This window comes from Accipiter gentilis, chromosome 12, assembly GCF_929443795.1.
Source record: "Accipiter gentilis chromosome 12, bAccGen1.1, whole genome shotgun sequence".
Classification (NCBI taxonomy): Eukaryota; Metazoa; Chordata; class Aves; order Accipitriformes; family Accipitridae; genus Astur; species Astur gentilis.
In genome coordinates, this window is record NC_064891.1 from 7,781,485 (window position 1) to 7,807,385 (window position 25,901).

The 25,901-nt window shown below is 46.5% G+C and overlaps 1 protein-coding gene across 12 annotated transcripts in view; it reads right to left on the reverse strand.

The window, feature by feature from the left end:
* SLC4A4 (solute carrier family 4 member 4) overlaps positions 1-25,901 on the reverse strand; it is a 233,190-nt gene that overhangs the window by 7,647 nt on the left and 199,642 nt on the right. For all 12 annotated transcript variants that reach the window (XM_049814985.1, XM_049814981.1, XM_049814983.1 and 9 more), the window contains 10 exons: positions 23,859-24,130; positions 20,405-20,475; positions 18,711-18,899; positions 16,454-16,567; positions 15,940-16,101; positions 10,920-11,098; positions 9,468-9,540; positions 5,382-5,450; positions 3,586-3,759; positions 905-1,066 (listed from right to left, as the gene is read on the reverse strand). In XM_049814985.1, the coding sequence (XP_049670942.1) occupies positions 905-1,066; positions 3,586-3,759; positions 5,382-5,450; positions 9,468-9,540; positions 10,920-11,098; positions 15,940-16,101; positions 16,454-16,567; positions 18,711-18,899; positions 20,405-20,475; positions 23,859-24,130 (1,465 nt within the window). The remainder of the gene's footprint in view (positions 1-904; positions 1,067-3,585; positions 3,760-5,381; positions 5,451-9,467; positions 9,541-10,919; positions 11,099-15,939; positions 16,102-16,453; positions 16,568-18,710; positions 18,900-20,404; positions 20,476-23,858; positions 24,131-25,901) is intronic.

A 25,901-nucleotide genomic window follows, 5' to 3' on the forward strand; every position in this document is an offset into this window, starting at 1 on the left:
CTACTCTCTGTGTAGCCTAAAATTATTAAAGCCTAGCTCCCTTTTCACATTGCAAAAGGTAATGCTGACCGAGGCAGCCAGCTCTCCAAAGGCAGTTCACACTTGCTATACAAAGTGCTATATAACCAGTGTGTTTAGCACTTTGACATAAATTTATAGGATTTGAGTTCCTGCTAGACCTGGGTAGAATGTTTAAAGGCACGAGGACTACATTTCTTCTTGTTATGTATACCGTAAAAAATAGAGCAGTCTAAGGCACGTGGATCTGGTCTAGTCAGGTCACCGCACTTAGTAAAGACATGAGCAGCTATGTGTCACTATTTTAGGGCATGCTGCAACCTGAGGTAGGACCAGAGTATACTGCAGAAGGGCACATATGCTTTGAAAATATTTAGGTCATGAGTATTATCAAGAGAAAGCAGTCTTTCCTGCAATATGACAAGTCACATCTTTTTGTGCTTTTAAAAAGAGTAATTAAAAGAATATAAAAAAAGAAAACCAGAGTATGTTCAGAAATAACAGAGCTGCTGGCGAAAACCATTCTCCTCCTAAAACGTAAAAGACAACAACGCGGGGAAAGATGAACAGGACAGGGTGATGAAAGGCATTCTAGCAAAGGGCACGACATCTCAGCAGGTATCTAGGGCTCTTGTGGAAAGTGTGATTTCATTCTTGGCAATGCAAGTACCACCTACCACAGGCTGGTGACATCTGGAAAAGGGAAGGCAATCTAGAAAAGAAGTTTTGTTTGGGGCTGACTTGTTGCAGCAGCAAAAGAATGAGCTGGTCGGCTTCAAAAGAGGCTGGGAGATCCCCAGCCCCAGAGCTGGCGAGGGGCATGGACCATCCCCCGGGATTAGCTAGCTAGAAATGAGTAATTTGACAAGAGCAGAAAGCTCCTTACATCATCATTGTCACTGTCCATACTGCCCTTCTTCTTTTTCTTCTTCTTCTCATCCTCTTTCTTTTTCTTGTCCTTTTCTGGAATGACGTCGTCAAGGAAGCTTAAGTCATGCTGGGAGAAGAGGTAGTCCATGGCTTTTCTGACTGCTACAAGTGCCAGGATCTGAAAAGGCAGAGAGGGACTTCTCAGTCACATTTTACCTTGAATTGGGAACACCCTGTGCATTCCTCTTGATGTTGCTTCTTCATCCCACAAGTTTTAATTCTGGTTGTAAATGAACACAAAGAGAACAAGGTGAACACCTGCGATATCTCTCTCAACTTGAAAGTCTGAACTGTGACTGCTTCATGGCACAATAAACAGGAGCAACACACAGAAAAAAGTAAGTAATCACTTAATACTCCTATAGAGACAAAGGTAATCTTTTAACATCCAACTGACAGGCATCAGGCGAAACAAGAAAGAGAGAAAAAAAAAGACTATTTTCATTTATTTTTTGATTCAGCCTACATATGCAAGTTCACAGGGGCCGCCTCAGTAATTGTCTTTACTTTTTTCTCACCACTTCCCCAGATGTAAGAACCCTTTAGAAATTAGACAAGGGCCAAACTGTGTCCTCAGAGTCTGCAGAATAAAGTTTACTAGGATTGTGGCTGCATGAAACTGGAGGAAAAGCTTTTTCTGCGCAAGACTGCCATCAAAGGCACTGGGAAAAAAAAGAAGGGACATGTCTGAAAGAGGTGTTTACATCGACGCTATGTTGAACACCGCCACCAGACACCTACCGAGATCACACGTACACTTCACCAAAGGCTACACCGACAGACTGAAAGCTCGACTTGGCTACTAAAAGATGTAACCCATTCCCAACAACTGAAGACTGCCTTTAAGGTGAAGAGCTTGTTCTGAGCAATGACGATCAATGGCACAAATGATTCCTAGGAAAGGATCTCGAGCTTTGACTTGCATAACTTATGATGTGATTACGGAAGCGAGAAATTACTCACGGGGTGGAAAGATGCCATGTAGATGCCCATGATTATCCCGTTATGAATTACATCTGTATTAAAAGTGCTTTTCATTCAAAGAAACAGAGGTTTGGCTATTGGCTGGATCTTCACAAATTGGATGTTTATAGTCTTTTTCTTCACGAGTGCAAATAATTGAGGTTTCGTTATCAGATCCAGCTACATCTAAGCTGTGACTGTACCTACACTGAATTTGCACCATTGTAACAAACTTCAGCAGACTTGGGGCTTGCTCAGATTCTCTCTATTATGGGCAAAGAGAAAGAGTGTCCAGATCTTAGATTCAGCTTTCAACAGCAGTACAACACAGCCGTGAAAATGCAATGGAATGGCATGTCAGTGGGAACTGCTGATTTTTAACGCCTTTATATATGAGCATGTGTCCCAGCAAGAACATTTGGAGGATTTTTTTACTCGCATCATCTTTTCTCTCCTCGTTTCACCAGCATCAGAGAACAAATGCTTGTCCTTGTTCTGTTTTCTGCTTCCCCTCCTTCTCTCCCTTAAATAAGCACTGCAGTTCATAAGTGCACCTGCAACTGAAATTTTACTTGTCCGTAAACCTGAAAGTAGGTGACATTAGGCCCAGATTTCTTAAGGGAGTTTCATAAAGCTTTGACTTTGCAGCAGCCTGACCCATCTCCAAGCCAGAGAGCAGACTCAGCAGAACTGCTGGGCGTGCAGCTGTGGTCCCATGGGATCCATGCTCGATCCGTTTGGCCCTACAGCCACCTTCCTCCCAACTGTTCCAGCTGAGCTACACATCAGGTGCAGAGGTGGAGAAGGATCTACTCCCTGCTCCCTCATTTAGGGTCCACAGTCACAGGTTTTGAAGCCTGAGGCAAAGTGTACATATAAACTCCCCTTAACACTTGTTTGGTTTTTATTTGGTGTGTCTAATTGTGTCCATACCTCTAGTAATAATCTAAACACACGGGGAGCTGCTTCACTATTCCCCTGCCTTGATGTAGAAATACTATATCAGACTTGACTGCAGAATGTATATTTAAGAAACAGTTCTTCTGTGTGATGAACTTTTTATCTCTCAACATCCAAAATAAGTTTTCACATGACTCTGATATGCATTATTAGAAAGAGGACATGCATCCTATAAACTTACATATCATCCTCCAATGTGAAACACGTGTATCAACATTATTATCTTTTTACTCAAGTTCAAGGAAAAAGACATTCCTTTTTTTGTTCTTGATTTAGCTAATCCTTTCCCTCCATTTGGCACACCTCTTAGCAGTGAGCCTTATTCTTGCTTTTGTCAATTTGTGCTATATAAAAAGCAAGGGAGACATCTTCTGTACGGTAATTAGTGTGGACTAGAAAAGGGAAACTATGCACCTCTCATTCATTCGCGCAGCTCAGGGAGAAAACACGGCAAATCTAACCTTGGCAGCCAGGAACGGTCAAAGCTAACTACACCTTTCTGGCAAAAAGGTCTTCCTCCAGAGGATTTATGTAAAGGCAGCCACAGCAACACTGGCCCCGTGTAGTCCTACATCAGCGCCATGAATGGAGGCAGAGCCCCAAGCTAGGGATTTGACAGGGAGAGGCTGGATTTGCCTTTTCATGGGAGGGTATGACCGTGAGTGGAAGGAACAGGCTGCAAAAGGCAGGGACGTGAAGGAGAACGTCACCTACCATGACAGGGAATATGATAGCAGCCACGGTGGACTTGAGGATCCAGAGGAGGGCCAGGCACACCACCTGCAGGAAGGTGAACAGATGGACCCGGCGCAGCGGGACGTGGCGCAGGTAGATAAAGTCAGGCTGGTGTTTTAGAGGCATCAAGAGCAGCTTCAGACGATCCATGAACTGGAAAGGAAAAGAAACCAACATTTAAATGACACCCAGGGTACACAAAAGAGAGATACAAAAGCATTATTCCAGCATGAAGTGTGGCTTTGCATCAACTTGCTTCCCTTCCATAGAAGAAACCCAGCAGAAAACCCAGCACAGCTCCTCTACCCTGGCTGACTTGTGCTTAACGCAGGATGGGCTAAACACGTTAACTCAGCCGTCTCAAGTGAAGGTCCTAGGTCTACACTATATTCGGCAACTAAACAGAGACACAGGAGCAAAGCATCTCTCAAAGCAAAGCATTGAGATGCCTTTATTTTAAGGAGCAGGACTCCATGTGCTCTGGCGATCAGCGTGTAAAGCAAGGAACCAAGGTGTTAGTGGAAATTCTCTGCTGCCTTCAAGAGAACGGGCCTGATCTGCTGCAGCTGCGGACACAGGGAATTTTCTCTTGAAGGGAGCACTTTGTTACCCACAAAACAGAGAAAACAAGATGAATGCCCAAACTACAGTCAGCATCAGACTCTGGGTCACTTCTGACACCCTCCTCTGCCCCGCTCCTGCCAAGGAAAGACATTTGGCATTTATAATCAATGGGGGGTTTTTCCCCCCAAATAAATTGGGAGCAGAGGTCAACAGAGGTGAGGGCAAACCTCACATTAGTGGAGAACAGAAAGGCACCTAACCGAAGAGTGAGGAAGATGGGCTGCTTTTCCAGCCGCGTCCCTTGCCCCTGTGCTGGACAGGATGGACTTGGAGTTAAACCAAAATCGGGATTTCTCATCAAGTGAAAAACATCCTTGATGGGAGGAAAACAAGCTGCCCAGTCCCCTGACCACCTGGGCCGGGAAGCAGGGGAAATCCCCTCCAGGAGAACCGATCCTGGGGCGAACATTACAATCCCCTCCTTGTCCCCTGCCCGAATGCGGGGTTGCTGCCTGCTGCTGAGACCCGGTTGATCTCACACCAGTGAATGAAAGCTGGGGCTGTTTTAAAGAATACCCAAGGAAATTCTCATGGTGCTCACAGAACAGGCAGTCTTTTCCCGTTAGAGCACAACCAAGCGCTAACAAGAAAGGCCACAATTAATAGGGTGCCAGAAAGCAACAAAACCACTTCCAGCTTCCTAGGGCCAATTACAGACACTGTGCTGTGAGAAAAGCTCTTTACGTAATATTTCCTCAACAACAAAGAAATGGGCTTGGCTTCCCCTCCCTGGTGAACAGCAATGTTCCCGCTCGTTAACATCGCCGAACAACCCCGCTGCCATAAACCACCTTCCCTTGTTTCCCTTCCGTCTGTGACAGACGCCCCGGCAGAGGACCCAAACCATCCTGGGAGTGAGCCCGGGGTCTCTGGAGGCATAAGCTGGGGAAGATGGGACACTGGGTCTTCATTGAGGACCCCTCGTGGCTTACAGGGCGTAGCCTTGGCTACTCTCCCGCTGAGCGGAGCGTTCCCCCTTGGGTCTCCATCTCAGGACAGCCAGCCTGCGGCAATGTTTGTCAACAGTTGCTACCCTCCCCGGGGGTTTCTTGGGAACAAAAAGGGGGCGGGGAAGGAGAAGGGAAAGGCCGGAGGGTTGTGAAAGACAACCCGTGGTGGTTAAGGATTGCCGTTTGCCAGAGAAGACCCACCTGCACGCCATTGAGGGATGCTACGCCCATGTAGAGGAAGACGCCGTAGAGCACGGGCATGGGAATGAACTGCGGGGGGGAGAGAAGAGAAGAAAAACTGAGTGAACAACCTCCCCAAACACCATCCACCGTTAACACGCGGGAGGGGACACTCATAATTCCTAGCCTGTCGTCGACTCGAATCGTCCCTGCGAGCGCACGAGGCAGAGCAATCAAGCGAGCAATCCTTCTGCTGTGCTTTGAGAGCCGCAAGGACATTTGTGCAATCGCTGGAGGGCTGAGGAGCAGGGCAGGGGCCAAACATGCTCTGGGCTCTCCCACTTCACTGGGACTTGGACGTTCCCTCCAAGAACCAAAGGGAACGAAGCCAGCCAGTGCCAGGCAGTCAGCAAATTAACGAAGAGGCAGGGTAAATGTGTTTCAGTAAGCTTCGAACTGCTTTTCACCTCTTGGTTTCTGGTGAGACTAGAAGCAGAAGGTAGAGAAGAAGAAAAGGCAGCATGGTCCTGCAGTACAGCTGGTTCAGTAAGCCATGGAAATCCATCCAGAAAGGCTCTTCTCTTGAGTCCCACCTCAGCGATGACAGCCACGCCAATCAAATCTCTGACCGCTCCGTCTTTCACTCACACTAATCCATAACTAATCACAAATACAGGACCGTGAGTTACTTTCTTCACTGCCAGGAACCAACCTTTCAAACATCAATTTCTGCTCCCTCGAGTGCTAAGTGCTGCTCATTCCTCCATCACCGCTCCTGCCATCAGCATCATCTTCCTTTGGAAGCGAGGAAGGCGCACGGTAACAACACACACGCTCCCCAGAATGACAATCCGTCCCTCTGACCTGAACCACAAAGCTTTCCTCAATGGCACCCCCCCCCACGCCGCTGGCCAAGAGGGAGAAGCGCTCCTCAGCCCCACCACGAAACTGTCTGCAGCCAGCGCGACGTGAACGGGAATTCTTGGGCAGAAACCACACACGGGAGCTGAATAACGGCCTTTGTGCAATTTATTTGAACCTGAGAAGGATGGAAAGAGCTTGGCTGCCGTCGCCGAAAGAAAGCCCTTGTGCAGTGACAGGCGGCCGCCACTGAAGGGCAGCCGTAGCACAGCCCAGGCTCCCACGCAACCTGCGGCCAGCACTGCCGCTGGAGGAACCGCTTGTCTTCCAACCCGTGCATGTAACTCACTGAAGAGGCAAATAACACAGAAGTTATTCAGTGTTTTATCGTGTTCCCCACCGCATTATTCCTGGGTCAGAAACAGTGTCATGCACGTAATCCCTGGAGGCCTTGATCCTGAATATATACGTTTCATTTGGGGCATCCAAGACCAAAGCTTCCCTGCCTACGTTTTTCCCTTCTCTCCCCTGAGTCTCATTCCCTATCACCTCCTGCGAGCTTCTCGATTGCTAATTCATCCTTCTGTTGGATTTATTTGCTTCCTTGAGTGAGCTGCGGTGATATTTCACATTAGAAGCCAAATGTTTTTTCCACAGCCTGGGTTCAACGGTCTGCCTTCACTGTGTGCCGTCACAGGGAGGGACGGGGAGCCAGCCCGTGGTTCACGTAGCTGTGGGTGTCCAAGGGATTCAAAGCCCTCACTGGATCTGAGGGATTAGACGAGACAAGATAACATCTCCTTCGGCAAGTTGGGTAGGAGGCTTTCAGAGTTTAGCTTTCTAGTTCATTTACACTGCTCTCTTTCCCTCCCCTTCTATTTCTTTCTGTGTTTCAAAAAAAAAAAAAAAAAAAAAAAAGGCAAATGTTCAAATATTATTTCATCATTCCACAATAATTAATCCTGTAAATCATCCTTAGGTGAAACTTCAGTACATTATCCTGCAGAGTAGCAAGCAGCGCATTCATTTTGGAAGACTTTCTTTTGGCAAAGTATTCACTAACTATGGGGTTGCTGGCTCAGGCACTCCGAGCAAACCTGCTGCTAGCCAACAGAATTAAAAATGTATTTATAGGAAAGTGCTTGTCATTATCCTAGCAGGGCTGAGGATGTTTCTGTGGAGATCTGCCATAACTGAGCAGAAACATCAGTGACGTTCAAAACCAGCACAAACACCGCAAAACCCACAAAAAACAAAGATGAGATTATTCTGTGTATTGCCTGTTTTATTGAATTTGGGATCGTTAGTGTTCAATTTGCTGCTGGCATGAGAAGCCTTAAATGTTCTGCAATGCATTTAGCAAAGCAGTTCTCTCGAGCAGGAGACCCTGCCATCGGAGTTTGTTAAAGGTCCTGAAACACTGCCAGGTACTTCTCACTGGCACGTGGGCGAGGAGCGTGCCGATTTATCCTCAGGCGTCCTCCCGCGAGGATCTTCCCCATAGGCGTTCTTAGGGGAAGCACAGGCAAATAATTAATGAATGAAGCAATAATAGGGGAAATAATAGACCCCAGTGGAATAGAGAAAGAGCGATCTTGCAGGGAAAGGTCACATGAACTAACGAACAGAATTATTACAATCCGGCATTAACTTAAGGGCACAGAAATGCCTGTTTGTGCAGAGGAGGAAACTGTTACCATGACACAAACATTTGCTAGTTGTAAAAACAACCTTAGAAATCAAGAGTAGGAACACACTGACTTTGTAAAGCCACTTTCTCCACTTTATACAAAGGCAGCGTCACTGCTCTCTGCCTGCCTCCTCCCTTCCAGGCTCGCATCTAACTGTGCCTCACAGCCCCCGCAGCTTCCAACCAAACCTCGTTTGCCTCCTCCAGAAACGCTTCTCCCGACACCCCTCTGCCCCTTTATGGAGTTACGATGCATGGTGCCACTGTTTCAGTACGTATGTTACTGTTTTGACATCTTCTGCTCGTACCGTTGGTCTACAGACCCACGGAGATGGACTTCTGCCGCTGACATCTCCCGTTGTACAGTATGCCTGCACTTGGCTCCACTTAAATCATCGTCCCCGGAGAAGGCAGTATCCTCCACAAGACACAGATAAGCAGGTTTTCCAGTTTCCTTTTACAACCTGATGATCCACTAAGGATGCTTTTCTCTGTGGTTACGTGCCAACAAATTTCAAGTCTTGCAAAACAGTTACCTACCTAGACTAAATGGTACAACAACAGCACATCTGTCCAGATCCTTGGCTAAACTCGTATGACAAAAAACGCAGCAGATTAAGAAATCACATTTAATTGCACTGCTTCCTCCAGAAATACGTTTTCCATACCGCTGTGCTGGGCATCGCTTCTGAGCGATAGGGGATGTGCTATTTTGGGATGATCCAGCTTAAAAGAGTCCAAATTTGATTGTTGTGCTGGCTTTTTTAAAAACAGCAAGGCAGACTGCAGGAGCCTCGCACTGCTGAGGCGTGTGCCTCGGCAGCTGCACCATGCAGGGTACAGCTCCGCTATGGCAGCGGCAACGGTGCCAAAGATTTTTGGCCAAAACTGTACCCATGGACTAATACCATCAGCTGTAGGCTCTGCTCATTGCCACCAGTTCTGTGTATTCTCTCTCAACAAAAGCCCTTCCTCTCAGTGGGCTATGCACGCAGTCTATGAGTAAGCACCACATGAAGATTTTCTTCACATATGTGTGTTAAGATGTGTGCGCACTCAAATAAACGCAAATGTACTTTTAAAACTACATATCCATCTGTTAACCTGTGTCTTCCACACAGCAACTCTACTGCTTTGCCAATCATCCTTCCGTCATGCCACCAGTAGGCTCTTAAGCTTTATCTGCAATATATTTTCCATAAAACACAGGCACAGCAGAAGCGTTAAGACTGCAGAATAGCAGGAAACTTAACTTTATGCAAACGTGGAAGAAAAATCTTAAAATGAAAAAAATCACCACCCCCAAGACCACCAGTCATGAACTTTGTCACTACACTATTACTACCTAGCACACTACGATGATGCTGGTTTTTTCCTTCCAAAGGGTTTGTGTTTAAGCTTCCAGAAAACTGTAAAACTGCATCAGTAATTCTCACTGATCTCCTTTCCCACACTTCAATGATGAGCTTTTTTAGCAGCATAAAACCAGCCTGACGCTTGCTGTGGCCCTACTTCGGCTGTGTGAGCAGAAGGAAGAGAAAAGGTGATGTCCTTACCTTCAGGATGGGAGCCATAAAGACAGACACGCCGGTCAGAATGAAAACGATGACTCCAGTGACTCTCTGCTCCCTGAAACAAAATCTCTAGGTGAGCAGGACGGCTTCAGCTTTCACTCTGGTTTTATTCCCTCTCAGAATACCCCAAACCATCATAAAGCCTGACAACTTGTTCTTGCAGCCACATTTTCAAAGCAGGCTGGCAATTACAAACCAACGCCATAAGGCAGGTATCTTGATCCTGACCAAGCCTTAGGCACCTCTTTTTCCAAACACCACGTCGGTTTTTGTAGGCTGCCTTAGCTCCGCTGTTTGTGGATCAACAGAATACTGCTACTGAGTAAGGAGGAGCGTGTTTACACGTTAAACATTAGACACTGTTAACTAGCAATCCAAATTCTCTGCATGGCAGTATTTAAAGCATGCAAATAGGTAACAAATCATTAGCTCTCCGCTCCTAGATTAGCAGCATATTTTGAGCCCTGGTCATAGTACTCCAGCAGTTGGATAAATGGTCCAGGCCTTGGTGGGGTGCTGAACATGTGCCTTCATCGGCACCCAGAGCTGCTCCCTACATCCAAAGATACTTTTGCCAGTAGTATTTCAGAGTACTGAAAGTTAGGCCATTAAATTTCTATTTAGTCACCTAAACAAGTAGCCTGATTTCCAGAAGTGCTCCTATTGAAAGCACTTCAGACCACTTAATTAAGGCAACCAAATATAGAAAAAATGGCTTGATTAAGTAGAGATGATTGCTCTAGGCTTGACAGATTTACATTTTTTTACCATTTTGTTTGCTAATGAATGCCTGTCTGATTTCCATGGATAAAGAAATCTGCAGTAAATTTCTCTCCTTTCTCAAATACTGGAAAACTATGTCTGATCTGGCCGAATAAACTTTTGAGCAGTTACACGGGGATTTGTCCAAGGAATTGCCAGAGACCTGCACTGCTCAATCTCACAGCCGGGTTTGGAAATACAAAGAAAGCAGCACAAAATTCTTCGCAACAACTTTGTGGCGTCCAAAGAGCACCAGAGCTGGCTCTGTTAAGCTTCACGTATTTGGGGGTGACTTCAACATGCATGCCTAAAGCAGACTGAGAAATGGTCTAAGCTCCAGTGCGAAGTTTCCTTCCTTTCCTCCCCTTCGCTGCCGCACGTTTGCACAGGCTCTCCCCCGCCTACAGGCACGCAGGTAGTACAATGTTTTTCTTCCTTTTCAAGAGAGACTATTTACAAAAGGGCTACGCCAGATAAACTCCTAACTAGACATATCCTCTGTGGACAAAAAAAAGCTGTAAGGAAGCACAGCTGATGTGAAGATTTACAGCAAATCTAAGAGCTATTCCCCCTGAACCTTTGCATGTGTCCTGCTCAAAGCAAGACCATTTATAGTACAAATTGATCTTTGTAGGCAAACGAGGCAATTAAGGCCTTTCTGGTTTGACATACCTCACTCCCAAAAACTTGGGCTGTTCTCCAGGGGCTGAAGTTTCCGTCTCCATCTTCAAGCTGTCAATATGAGCAATGGAGATCACGGTAGCAGCAACATACCAGGGCAGACCCATAAAGGAGCATACGATCATCAGAATGGCCACCCAGAACAAATCCAGATGATATCCAGCACCTTTCTGTGAAGGGAGACAGACAGCCTTCAGCTTCATTATTCTAAATACCTACGGAACGGCCAGGGCTCTGGCCTAGGGGCAGAAGCATACCAAACAAGCAGTGTTTCCTTCTACAGCATCTTTTGGCCAACAGAAATTGTCCTAAGAAATAGCAGAGTAGGACGCATTGCTCCTTAAAAGGATGAACTACCTGCCTCTGCAGGGAAAACAGGTAAGCGGTACAGTTCTGGCAAGCTCTGGAAACAACAGCATACAGTAAGCAAAGGAGAGCAGCAGACTTGCAAGCAGTCTGGCAAAAGACCAAGCACCTCGTGTATGCTATGTAGTGCTTGGAGGTTGAGTTGGTACAAGCCCAGCCCTGCCACCAGTCAAATAGCTCTTTACAGAGGTACCTGACACAGCAGACCATGAGTTAAAGACAATCAGAGCGCACCACCGTCAGCAAAGAGTATTTGGTGAGATACACATAATAGCTTGTAAACAGTATAAGCAAGCTCTCAATATGTAAAACTCTCTATTTTTTAAATATATATATATATATATGCACAGATGTATCTTGGTTATAATGGGTTTATAGTGTTCTGAAGGAGCTCCGTATTGCCTCTTAAAAACCAGAAATGAAACCTTATTATAAAGTGCTGTTTTTACGATATGTTCCCATTTCTTTAATGAGGTAACACAGTGACAAGAAGTCCAATGCCCGGCACCATCCCAACACCTTGCCGCCTCCCCGCAGCGTGGATAAAAACACGACGGTCCATTTTCACAGCACGCGGCAGTTATGGCAGCAAGAGAGTTTGGAGAGGGCGAGCAGACGGATGATCATCTGCAAAGCAGGAGAGCGGCTTGCGACGGTGTGAGCTGTTTGTCCCACTGCTCTGCTACGAGCACGCAGGGCTTCTTTTGATGTGGTGGGAGGCCAAGATCGGTACCTTTGTGTGCCAAGTCATCTCGTGTCTGTATTCGGTGACAGCTTGGATGTGCACAGAGCTTTCAACACCCAAATGACCCTTTAAAACCAGCCTGAAGCCTAATTTTAGTTTCAAGCAGCTGTTGGAAAATAACTCTCCCTGGCATGACTTAGTGAAGTCTACCTGAAAGCACCAAAATATGATGCCTGCCTAAAGGTAAAATTTGCTATTTGCTGTCTCAGAGCAAGATCTGAACTCCTGTATTTAGGAGAGGAAACAACTGCAGGATCCCACAGTGGGGACTTGACAACTGGTCTGAGCCCTGCTGATCATGCCTGGTGCTGGAGGCATCTTCCTCAACACCCAACCCTAGGGTGCCTTGGGGAAAGCAACAAGAACAGCCCAGACCCTATAGAAAGGAGAAAGCTGCCCTCATTCTTTCCTCCTTTTTCAAGACCTCTGATCTTCTATTTTTGAAATCCTTTGATGAACTAACACAGGAAATCCACCAGTCACAAGTGCCAGGAGAAGAACCAAAGAAACAAAGGGATCTTCGGAAAAACACTAGGCAAACCTTTTAAGGCTTGCTATTTTAAAGAAGGTTAACCTTTTTTTAATCCTGTTCAATTTGATTTTATTGGAAAGAACAAATGATCTGGGCTTACTTGGTGACCCAGGAGGGAAAGCAACCCAAGCTCATCTTGAATAGTCCTCATTGTTTTCCTCATACATGCGCTGCTTACCTTGGCTGGCCGGCAGCGCTGGGACGGGCACTCAGTGACACTCTGACAATACTTTAGAAAGGCACTAGTAAAAAAAACCCTGTCCTTCTTTTGTCCTCCAGTGGATTTTGTGAAGGGAGGTGTTTTTTGGTGCAGACTAGCAGGATTGGACTCGAGAACCCCCAATTAAACAAAAGCATGTGCTCACAACCGTAACAAAGGAAGCAGGATGTAAATTTTTTATATTAAACAGTACTCTGCTGGAGTGTTTATACTTTGTTACTAAAAAAGCACTCCCAGTGCTCACAGCATAACCACATTCAGTGCCTATAAGCTAAAGAGATGAGGGACCTTTTTTTCATGCGGGAAGAACAGTGAATATATTCTTCCAGTGATTAAGAACATGATATGTCTGCTCAGTTAGGTGCAGGAGACAGACCTAAAACTGAGACCATGTCCATGATTAGCCTCCCCGCGAGGAAGATACGGGCATAGTATTGAAGAGATCTGCCCAGATCCGGATGGCAAAAAGCAATGTTCTGACGGCTTTTTTAAACCAGCCCCCTAAGACCATCAGCCAGCACCCATCAGTGCGCACAACAAACCTTTCCCATTCCCTGTTCCTCTGACTTTCTCCTCCAGATCAGGATCAGGATGGTCTTAAATCACACGTCAGTCATCTAACATCCACACTGACCACTCGAATTGAAACATCCTCCTCTTTTTCAAGTAAAAGCTCCATTCACATTTCTGACACCTCTCAATATAACTGATGAAGTGGGTATCTAAACAGTGACCCAGCATTACCCATGTTTTGAGGGAGTCTTTACTCTCATGGGTTAGATCACTTGAAACGCATCCTGTTAGTAGGAAGGGAGAGTCTTCTTTTACAGGAATTTAATATTTTTCAATAGAACTGACTGTGCAGAGAAAGGGAAAACCCTACAGGCATGAAAAACTGCATAGCGCCGGTCTGGAAAGTTTATTTTAAAAACATTACTACAACCTAGGCTGTTATATGTCAGCAGATATGGAGCTCTTCTTTAAATAACATCCAACTGTGGCTATGCCCTTGGTTATGTCCCAATGTCTTCAGCTAATTGCTTCTATTTTACAGCACTGCACAGCCAACACAGCTGTCCTACTTGGGCCATCTCTGGCCATACCCACCACAGGTGGGGTCCTGCCATCGCCCCAGCACCCCGAAACCTTTTTCGGAGCAGCTGACAGCCACCCCGATGCGCTGTGCCCACTCAGGGATGGTCACGACACAGAGACCTTGTTGTGCCGATGGCTGGGAACATCCACCAACGATCGTCTGACATGATAAACACAGTAATAGTGGCTTGTCAGATCCAGAGAAACTTTGCCCATTGTGATAAGGCGAGAGAGACTTTGGCTTGAATGCAGTAACGCAGTGCTGGGCAAATTAAAATTAGGTCCCGGCTCAGGTTAAAGTAGAGCTCCTGAGAGAGGAGGCCCTTCCAAGCTCACAGCCTCTCCCCACCGCAAGCCTCAGCTCCCAAAACCACGCACTCTCTGCAGATCCACGCATGACCTGGTGGACCCACTCTGGCCACCCTCGTTTTCCTTTCCGTGCTGATGCATCAGATTCATGAAGTATCCCCTTAGAGTCTATGACAGAAGAGCAGGGAGAAAGCTGACCACAACCACAAAGCAACTTTCTCTCCCTAAAACCAGCAGCAGATGACAGGGAATAGGCCCACATTTTTGAGGGAGGAAGGTTGTAGGGGGAAAATTAGATGTTAAAAGTCATTTGATGCTAGAGGACAGGCATGAGTTAGCTGGACCTGAGTCTGGGACTAGTTTCTCTAGAGAACTACAGCGTGAAGTGAACAGCCATTTGGAAGCACCAGCACTACCAAAACCCAGCAGTTTTGCACAGCAGCTGTAAGGCAGCGAGTGATCAGAGCCTGCTGCTTGCCCCAATCATCTTTCCAAATGCCTTGCTGAAGAACATGCCAGAAAGAATGACTGCCAAGCATCCTCACTGGAAAGCATCCTATCCTTCCTAGGTGTTCCTTAACATCAGACCTGGGGACTCGTTTTAAAGGAATGAACAGTTTTGTTAGTATGTATAACCACATTTGCTGGACACAGTGGACAGCATGTGTTTACCCTATGCAAGCAAACGTCCAGCATGACAGACATCAACTGTTCTCCCCAGTTCCTGACTGCATTTAACTGAATGATTTCTCATCTCCTACTGGAAAAGCAGAGCACGTCAGATGGACAAGTAAAGTGGACAAGCAAATAGCTTTATGTTTGTGGACAGAAGTGCTCCCTCTTTCCTCTTCCAGTTCTTCACATGGCAGAGTCTGGCAGAATTACCAAGGCAAACGACACCGCTGGGGTCAGGGCTAGTAGATTCTCAAAGGAACTTCATCCAGCCCTTTACCAAGGCTGACCAGTGCTACTACCACAAGTAGAGTTGCAGGCGCAGCAAGGTTAAGAAGGCAGCTAGACATTGTTTACATCAGTATTCTTTACAAGACAAGCTTTGACTAGCTATACTTACAAGTTTTCTTTGCCATTCTCCAACTTCTACAGTTGGAGGGTGAAGCTTTAGCAAGGAAAGATCAAAATATTGTCAAGCTTTTAAGAAACTTTCGGTTTTATGTTGATATGAAAAGGGTCTTTAAACAGAAGTTCTGCCTCTCAAAGGAGGGCTGCTCCAATTTCTTCCGGCTTAGCCACGTCTTTGCCAGATGAACAGTGGGTAGGACGCGATGGGTCTAAGTCCTTTCCTTCCCCTAGAAGGGTAGGGGTAGCTGGCTGGTTTTGTGAAATCTGACTATTCCTGGCATGGGACCTGTTTGCAAAGGAAAAGGGAGGAGCAATCCCAAAGCTTCTCACGTGGGAATGCTTCAGGCCGCATGATGGCGAAGCCAATCAAAATTATTAAGTGCTTACTGAACGAGACATTGCGAGTTAGCCCTGCAAAGGATTCTTGCTTTTGCAGGAGGGTGAATGCTGTTTGCGCAACGCTCAAGATTTTCAACTGAATCAGCGGTTTTCCTGGCAAAACCTCTACACTAGTTAACAAAATAAATATTGTTGTTAAACACCAACAGCCATGTTTCTGAGGTGGCATGTACATTCAACGCTGCCACAGGCCAACCTCCACCTCCAGCACAGAAAAAACACCGGGCAGCTCTCTGCACGTCTGCGAGACGCAAAGCATACCCACCTTGAGCTTGTGCTCCTTCCTATTGACGATGACGGCTGTGATTTGCTGGTCCATGAAGATGAGGATAGTCACCAGCAGTGCCGGGATGGCTGCTGCCAGGTACACCCACCACGGGTTCCCTCCAAAAGGTGGGATAAACCAACCCCTCTCAGGACTGGTTGGCTTCGAAGGGCAAGGAAAAGAAAGCTTGCGTTAGAGCCACAATATAGGAGCGATGACATCCTAAATACACTTGTACTTCCAGCAATGGGGCTACAAGGAGACGCTTGACATTTGCAACAATTTCATTCTTCCCATTAACAGCAACAAGAAGTTCAAAGTATGGAGGCAGGATTTAGGAGATCAATCAGCCGACCAAAATGATGCTAATAAAAGGGATGTTATCTGAGTCAAATGGTCCTTTCCAGATTGCTGACTACTTTCTTGTTTTGAGGACAAGTCACTTTATACAGGACAAATGGGTGGAAAAGGGAACCTCTTCCAAAGGCCACCAAACAAGCTGATGATGACATACCTTGAATTCACTTGGCACAAGTAGTTTTGGTGTGTCCACACCTACCAGGGCATCTATTCCACAGAAAATCAAAATGGACAAGATAATGGCAAAGTCACTGATGAGTTTCCGGGCCTGAAACAGAAGTTGATATCATATCAGTAGTCAGCGCTATGAAACACCATTTCACCTATGCTTTAGTTCCTATGTGATTCTCCAGGCTTGTGTCTGGTGGCAATACAAGCTCATCGTTTCTCCTTTCACAGAAATAAAAGTGTGCATTGTCATGCCTGGTGCCATTTGCCTAAATGTGCCTTGGTACTTTCTTGTGTTGTCTGAAAGCCAAACAATTAAGCCTAAATGGAAGTATAAAAACAAGCCAAAGGAAAAAGAAAACTGCTTTTGTAAGAAACTCCCACATGAATCCTTCAAGGCAGTGTCACCGATGTTACGTTTGACAGCAGCGAACAACTGCTGGTATGGAGACCTAGTTCCTCTGCGGCAGTGTCTGAAGACACTTTTCAGGACCAGTTTCCAATATTAACAGACATTTAACATTTAAAAATAAACCTAAAAAAATAGTGACCTTTTTTAGACATATAAAACATTGCCTCCTTCTGTTTGCCTTCTGATTTCTGATTCTTTAGGGTCCATATATTCATGTTTTTCTATGCAGAGCCACAGACTGCTTTTTTGACACGAGTCGAGCTTCTCATGTTATCACAGGATTTCTAAGGTATGTGGCTTTAACAAAAAATACTGTGCTATCCCCAGACTCCATTCTTTTCCTATAACTGATTTTGCAACGCGGATTGAAAAAAAAAACCAAAAAAAAGGAAAGGGAAGAAATGGTATTTTTCACCAGACAATGGAAACAGTCACAAACTTCCCTTTAGAAGATGGGAAGACCCAAACTTCTATGACAGAGGAGATGTTCTGTATGACTGGCAGAGATTACATTGTGTTCTGTTCCGGTAATAAATCAACCTAAACAGACAGGAAAACTAACTAGGCTTCTCAACTAAAACCTCAACATGTCCTAAGAGTGCAACTCTCCTGGAGTCATTGGAATACGACAACCTAAAGCTGCCACTGGTCAGACCCCAAAATTTAACTGGGCAGGACCCACTGTGCTTGTCTGTAACTGCGTGATCTTTTCAGAGCTGTTGTTCCTTCCAGGTTTTCTGGGTTCACATGGTTACAGAGAAATTGAGCTGCATTCCAGCCTGGATGGAATTTGTTTCCTTTTTATTAAAAATAATAGAGGTTCAATTGTAACACAGCAGAACAGTAAACATCCATGCAGGATAAATCCATGCGTGTCAGAATGCCAAAAACAGGGGGCAGGTCTTGGAGAGAAACGTGGCTTTGGTACACATGGAAACCGCCAGCTCGCACACGTGTCGTGATAACTTTAGTCGGGGAGACAAAACAAGCAGATGCACCTGAGAGGTGCATGTAAGTTGGCAAAGTCTGAGCAAAATCTTGTTTAAATCAATGCAGAGGTTTTTCAGGTCATCCTTATTTTGCACCTGAGCCTCAGAAAAGAAAGGGAATTTCTGCTTTAGGTCCCTACCGTAACAGGTAGACCATGCGTGAACTGCAGTCAAGTTCAACATTTTTGCATTGATTTCCGAGTGTTTCAAATACTACGTGGTATCAAAGATGTGTCTCTGCTCTCCTGCTCTATGCAGACAGCTCGCCGACCCGCTTTTACTCAGTGACAAAGCAAAGGGCTTCTTTTGTCCTCCCCAAATAGTCCCTCTGGCTCTAAGCAGGGAGACTTCTGACATAATGATTAATAGCCCCTTTTGGTCATTTGCCCTCTGTAGAACGGCCACGCATCCTACCACAGAGTCAGTACATCACATTAAGCTGTGTATCTGGCACTGAAAATGGCCAACTGAAACTATATATGCCTGAAGGATTCTTCTGATTCCTTAAGGCTGGTAAGCTACATTGTGGCATATCTCAGCTTGGAAGCGTTGTCTTTGGCACCTTTAAAATCACTGCCACATCCCCACAACAGATTATGGCTCATTTTGGCTCTTCTGCTGCCTTACCCGTGCCCCCCAGAAACACTGAGAGAATGACAGCTAAGCCATCCCAGACAAACTTGGTTAACCAGTCGCATGGTTTTATCTCAACCAATGCAACCTGGCTTCCCTGCAAAACATTTCTCCCTGTGTGTGTGTGACAGCTATACCAAAAGGAAGGCTGATCTTTGCGCTCCGAAAGAGTAAAGAAACAGACTGCTAGGGTGAAAGGAGATACTTACAGTGGTTGGAAAATAGCGACTGGTCTTGAATTTCTTGAGGGCCATGGAGCTGGTGTAAGTGCCAAAAAAGAGGATGAAAGACATCAGGGTGATGTCAGGGACATATTCGCAGTTGTTGCCCACAAGTTGTCCTCCATATTTCAAGCACTCCTTCGTTGTCAGAGATGACCAGTCAATGGTGGTGTTGTACTGCAGAAAAAAAGAACATTTCCATAAAGCTGTGCACAAGCTGCTCGGGCTAGGATAGGATCGGGGACAGAGCATCAGGAAAAATACTGGGAGGAAAAGGGAGGCACGGTGCAGAAGCTAAAATTCCCTGTGCTTGTGGGCAGACAGAATGGATTTTAACCTGGACACAGGATGATATTACCTGGGAACTGAGGACAGTCTGGGCCTTGGAAAGAAGACAGAGATCTTTTGTCCTCTGCTGCGGTCTGCCAGACACACTCTGCATTGTTGGAAAACAGGGTTTTGGGGGAGGAGGGCTGAGATGCCGAGATGACTGTTCCAAGAAAGGACAGCCTAGAAATGCAACTCATTGGGTTGTTTTAATGTCTCCAGGCCTCAGTTCAGTTCTTTGCCTTCCCTTTACGCATGCCTCCCCTCTCCCAAGACTGACAATCAAATGCTTAAACCCACGAAATCCGAGAAGAGTTCTTCTTAATGGAACAGAAGCGGCAACAGGCACTCTTCTCCTGACAGGTGGGTGCAGGCATCCCGACAGCCGGCATCGTATTGGAGCCGGGGGCTGCTCGTCCATTCCCCGAGCAATATTTTCTGTGGCTGGCAGCCAAACGAGGAGGTCCTCATTCCCAGCCATTCCAGAGGTAGCCAGCTTGGACGCTCAGGGACCACGGACAGCCAATGGAGATGGGGCAGTGAAGAAGGCAAGGAGCAGTGAAAGGCACACGAGGTGCAGCCTGGCCATCAGAAAACCTCGCTTCTATGTCTCCAGCCTGCGACCGACCCCCTCGGGGACCTTCGGCAATGCTTTTGCCTTCAGGTTTGTGCCTCATGCTCCTAGTGCTCGTAGACAGCGTGCCCAGCTCAGTAACCATTCCCTTTCTGCTGGGCCGCTTGATGGCACACAAGAGTGGCCACCACGTGAAAAGAAACACGGATGGGTGGGATCTGTGTTCTTCAGGAGAAGGTTGTTCCTCTGCGTCTCAACTTACTTCCCCTTCATCAAACACAAAGGTATGTGACCCCATCAAGCTCCAATTCTTTCTCCTCATTGTCCAAAGCTCACCACCAGAGTGAAATGTGGAAAAGGCAGGGTTAGCCGCAGAAAAACCAAAGAATGGGATGGAAACAGGACCTTCCAAAGGAAGGGCTGGCCGAAACACTCCTACCATTACAGTCCTGGACACAAGGATCTGACTAATCCCCCGGGAGAACCATTTGCATCCTGCCAACACACAGAGATCAGACTGCAAGGAAGTGGCCGCTATTAGGAAGTAATTAATATCATCAAATTGCGCACTTGGTATTGTGTACGCAGTACTACGAGAACTCCTTGGAGGATCAAGTGAGCATGCCAAAAAGGAGCAGTGTCACGGCCAACAGGGGAGCGTCAGCACGAGGGTTTTCTTCATGTGACCAATTCCTGATCTATTCGCATGGCCCAGCAGAAACACACAGCACTTACAGACTTCAGAGACCACATAATCCCCGCTCTCGCAAAGGGCACTTACCATCTCAGTAGAGGAATAGAACAACTCATCAGCTGACGGCACCGTTGTCCTGTTAAACAACGAGCTATTAACTGCAAGAGAGGACAGAAAAAGGAATACCGTGAGCGTGGTGCCAAAACAGCTAGGAAGGAAAGCAAATTTCAACTATTAAAATCACTTGTTAACTCCATCAAACTGTTTGCTCAAGTAAAGCGAGTCAAAAGTATTGTTTCAGAGTGACTCAAAAGCATCAATCATCAATCACTTAAAAAATGGAAAGCAAAGTCTACGAGAAACATAATTCAAACCTAACGGAGGTTTTTTTAGAGTTCATTGTAAAAAAAAAAATAATTACGGAAAACCAGATAGACGACATAGTATTTCATGATTTGGCAGTATTTTTCTAATAATTTCTGGATTAAAATAAATATCCACAGACCACTCCTAACTATTAATTTAAAATTAATGCACAACCCCAAAGATACCCAGAAAATCAAAATGCAGTTCAGAATCCAGCACAAACACATTTTTTGAGTTAAAAACCCAAAAGATAAAGAGTAACTGAAATCAGCAGGATGGAAATTATTTCTTTGAACAAAGGGGCAGCATTCACTGTGATGATGACACATGTTTTCCTTTTGCTTTCATGGGATTAGAAATCATTTATTTGAAATTTCATTTAGAAAGGCAATCCTGCCTGAATATAGGCTTGCCAACTATGTCCTCGTGTTTTATTTAGGTTTTGCATGTACTTTCACGTCTGATAAGAATATTTAAGTGGTGTTAAAATACTGCATAGCTTGCATTTGTTTAGCTGGAGAATGAGTAGATGCGTTTGCCTTTTATACTACTAAAATCACACTAGGGTCTAAATAAGTAGTAGGACATCTTTATACTTAGGCAATCTTTCCGGGGCCCTTGACAAGGAAGATCTCACGGATCATGCCGTTATTGCAGATGCTGCCACCAGCATCTTCCTTGCGACAGCAGGGATCTCTTTGGGATCTCTTTGGGAAGGTCCGTGCGGGGCAGCCTGCTCCTCAACCCTGAGGGCAATGCCTGAGCGCAGAAACCATGCCAAGCTGCGAGGACGGAGTTGAGCCTGTGAAACCATGCAGTCCTTTTCTTGAGAGGTCAAAGTTTGAGAAGAGGTAATAAATGTCTCTCTTAGACTGCTTTATGGGTTTTTTTAGCATCTCCAATCACGTCCAAACCCTCTTGGTAGGCTTGACAGATGAGGTAAAAGGCCTTTTGGATGGAGCACCTTGTCCCCTCTGAGCAGAAACATGCAAGGCAGCCAGTTCGACAAGGGTCTTCGCGGTCTCACGTTGGTACCCAAAAACTGCACAGAGCAGAGAGCAGCAAGGTGCAATCTCCTAGACCACCAGCCGCCTCGGCATTCTGGCACACTCTCCCGATGCTTCGCTTTTGGCTAAACAGTTGCTACGTGGAAGCGATTGCTCCCGAAAGTGGACAGAGCGTGGCTTCGGCTGTTGGTTTTGCCTTTTAACTTCTTGACCCACGTTATAAAACGGTGAGTGTTTGCTCAGAGACGCAGATTAGAGGTGCAAGGATCAAAGCAAAGTCCCGCGGGACATACTAAGTAATCACTGCCAGAGCACACAGAGATCCTGCTGGTGATTTCAAAGGCATTGTTTTAAGGTCCTGCAGAAAGCGGCGGCGGGGGGGGGGGGGGCTGGCGGGACGCTGCTCCCCGGCTTTCTGAGGCCTCTGTGAGTGGGAGCGCGGGAAGAGCCCACTGTGGAAACCCAGCAATGCAAGCTAAGGGCTGATGCAAAAACTCTGAAGCCAAATCGTCACGAGACAGAGATTAAAACCAACAGTAAAAAGCCTGAATCGGAGCACAAGGGAAGAAGAGGGGGCTTCACCTGTGACTTGACAAAAATCAATAAAGCTTTACCTGCACTTACTTTGGACAAAAGCAAATAAATCTGCTCCCCTCTCCAGCATGACCCCTGACAGCTTATCAACAACTGCTTGCAATATCCCAACAGCAGCAGACTTTATCTGCACTAGAGGAAAATCACTGGCAAGAAAGCACCTGCTACTGCATTACACTGTTTCCTAGAAGCAGGCACCCCCTTTTGCTAATCTGCCACATGCATTTTTATTCCATTTCCTGATGCATGAGAGAAAGCTTGCGAACTTTCAGGGAGGAAATGTTAGCATAAAGGATAATTGATGTCCTAATGCTCTGTTGGTATCTGCTTACAAAAGCCGCTGCTGAAAGACCTAACAGTCTTGAGCTGTGTTTCAAAGACATTCGCACTCCACCGCTGGGATTGCACCTTGCTTTGGGTTAAGTTCAGATCTCCTTGCTTATCTTACGCTGTGCCATCCTCCTCAGTGTGTTCACCCAGAGCCAAAGAGCCCACCCAGCTGCAGGGGCACAATTCCCCCTTTCCCTGAGCCCCCCTGGTCACTGACACCATGCTGAGCAGCTAGCAGATATCCCAGAAACACAAGAAGGATATTCTGCCTCTACTTTGCCGTCTTATATAGGGCTTTAAAAAAATGCAGGACGTGGAGAATAAGGCCACTTACGTGCCATTCGAATGGAAGGAGAACTAGACCAACATCCATGGGCTTGCAGAGAGCCTATATTTAATAGCTAACCTAAGTACACGGTTCCTAGGGACCCAGTTCCCAACACCTTTTGCACAGAGGCAGCTAGCAGCAACCAGAAGCTTTTCCTGTTTGACAGGTTCGTTGAGATAACCTGAAGTTTACTTTGAGCGCAAACCAAGTTTCTTGCTCACTCCTCATTGTTTGAAGGATCCTAGGAGTGGTCACAGCTTCCCTAATGGTACGAGCCAGCATACTTCTGTTTGGATTTGGGTTTTGTAACCTTTTGTTCCCGGCTGTGTTGCCAGACCTATACGTATGCTGGCTATACCTGCCTTGCAGCCCATGCTCTAGTGATAGGCTGAACTGTTGGATATACTTGCCTTCTGCTCCAGAGAGGACCTGTTTGTGCTTTCCGACTCATACACACTGCCAGGAGGTGGAAAACCACCCACGTTTGGGTAACGCCCCGAATAAATCCAGCTCCTGCACCTGACAGAATGGCACGGTGAATACCAGGAGTAACCTGAGCACCATGGCAGTGACCTGACCTCCACTTCTGCCCCTTCACAGACTTCTCAGAGGAATGCTGTTCAGAATTAACAGCCACAGGGATGCAAGGAGACAAGGGTACAGAGACAGCTTCTCCACTGGTAATGATGCTCACATGAGGAGTCCCAGGACGGTCGGCTATAAAGATATTCCAGCTGGCACATAGGGTGAAATTCACCCCTCACCTTCAAAATAAGGCTTAGACATGGTATCTGAAGACAACTGATAAAGAAGGATTAATCTACCTGTTTATTAACTGGACTGCCGCCCAACAGAAAAAGGAAGCAAATGCAATCTCCTATCTGCAAAATGGAGAGCTAATTAAACATTCTCTTACCTGGATCTAACGGTTCACAGGCACAAGAGTAATGTGTGATATAGTCCACCTTGAACTCGGAGTTGATCGGGTAATGGTCTGCCAGCTTGATCATCTTCTTGAAAGCATCGTAAATGAAGATGAAGCTAATAAGGGAGGAAAAACCTTCTTCAGTGAAGCGGGTGAAGTACTTGACCAGAAAGCTGGCATCCGTAGCGACGAGAATGAGACACTGGAAGGCTGACCAAAGACCGATCCAGAGACGAAACTCCAGGTAGTCAAAATCATTGTCTCTGCAACAAGACAGGGGAAGGCAGGAAGGGAAAATATTTGGGTTAGATAAATCCACGCAGGATCGTGACTTCCCAGCAAGAAGTGGTGAACACACAGCCTCTGGGAGCTATGCTCAGTTAGACTCAACAAGAGTGTTCCCAAGAGCTAAGCTAAGTTTTCAGCCAGCCAACTCCATAAATGTATGTGGTGCCGTTTAATAGCCAAGGTGGCAGAAAGGCATGCAGAAGTGATCAGTCTGCTTACGCCTCCACTAATAAATGTTACCAATGAATTCACGCTTTTTCTAGGCTTCCCAGTAAAAATCCTCCCTTGGCAAACAGGGACACAGCTGTAAAGGCCCAAACCCCCAGCTGTGCAGACCAAGAGCAGCTCAACGCCGACAGCTTTCCACCACCTGAAGACGTAACCACAGCCTACAAACCTCCTTCAGAAAAGCCATCTCCTGCCCAGCCTCACACTCAGGAGCCTGCATTTTCATCTCTCAGGCCCTTGCACTCTCTGCAGAAATCAAAATATCAGCAGGAGAAGACTATGACGTACAAAGCAGAGGATGACAAACCCTGGTGCCAGGATGTGGCAGGCTGTGGAGAACAACAGGATGAACTGCATCGTTCCTTCCCGGGAAGTTTGTTTGCCCCTTGTTTACTGCTCGAGGCAGAGTCCAAAGGCAGGCTTTTAGGACTGAACAAATGCGAAAAGCAAACACCAGAGCAGAGAAGAGCCTGCCAAGGAGGTTACTGCCTGCTCTGGGGAAGGGAGCAGGCGGTGGTGGGGCTGGAAGGGCAGTTTCTGCAGAAAGTCTCAGAGCAAAGTCTTGTTAACAGCATCAGAAAGCTCTGGGGAGGGGACGGGGCCCAGGACTTTATCCTTCCCTCCCCCCAACTACATCACCTCTACCCTTTGTCGGCATTCACCCACAACGCGGCAAACTTTGGAGCAATTTTGCGCGGTGTGCCCCAGGCACCCACCCCACAGCCAGCAGAAATCCTGGCCAACAGCAGGGCTTGAGGGCAATTTTCTAGCACATGGGGTAAAACTGCAGAGTAGAGAACAAAAGAGCACCTCAACAGTGGGAACTACAACCTTGTGATTGTAAAATGGGAGAAAAGGCTGCAGGCCAGGCAGGGTGCCAGTTAAAGGCTTGCTGCTGGGTGGTGTCAGGTATTTCTGTAAGGATCCTGGGTCGGATGTCAGGTAGGCTCAGACAGCATCGGGCATCTGTATTCAAACCAAGCCTCTGCGAGGCTTTCTCCTTATTGTGGGTAAACATCTCAGGGAGGGCTGCAGCCTTCTCACACTGAGAGTCTGACCTGGAAGAAGTGTAAGGAGCAAGGAAGCAACAGAGTCATGATTTAGAAAAAGAGAAGGGAAAAAAAGTAAATAATAAAAAGACCCCAGCGACAGCTCTCTGAAATATCCGGAGTCAGTGCCTCAGAGAGCGGGAGCTGCCATCCATCTGACCGAGTGTGGAGAAGACATCTGGCAGAAGCCCAGATGGCGTCCTGACTGCACACCATTGCAGAACTTGAAAAGGGTTGAAACTATTATTTGTTTTTCACCCCTCACAGTCCTGCAGCACTTCTGAACCTCACAGAACAAATGAAAAAGCACAGGACATTTCACATACACAATACAACAGGCTAAGTACTTCTGCCGTGATTGATTTTCTTTCCGAGGTCTCTGGAAGGGAAACTTCTTCCCAACAGCCTGCTTCTGCGGCTGAAGGCAGAAGGGCTGGGGTCCTGATTTCCTGGGGAGCCCGGTGCCTCG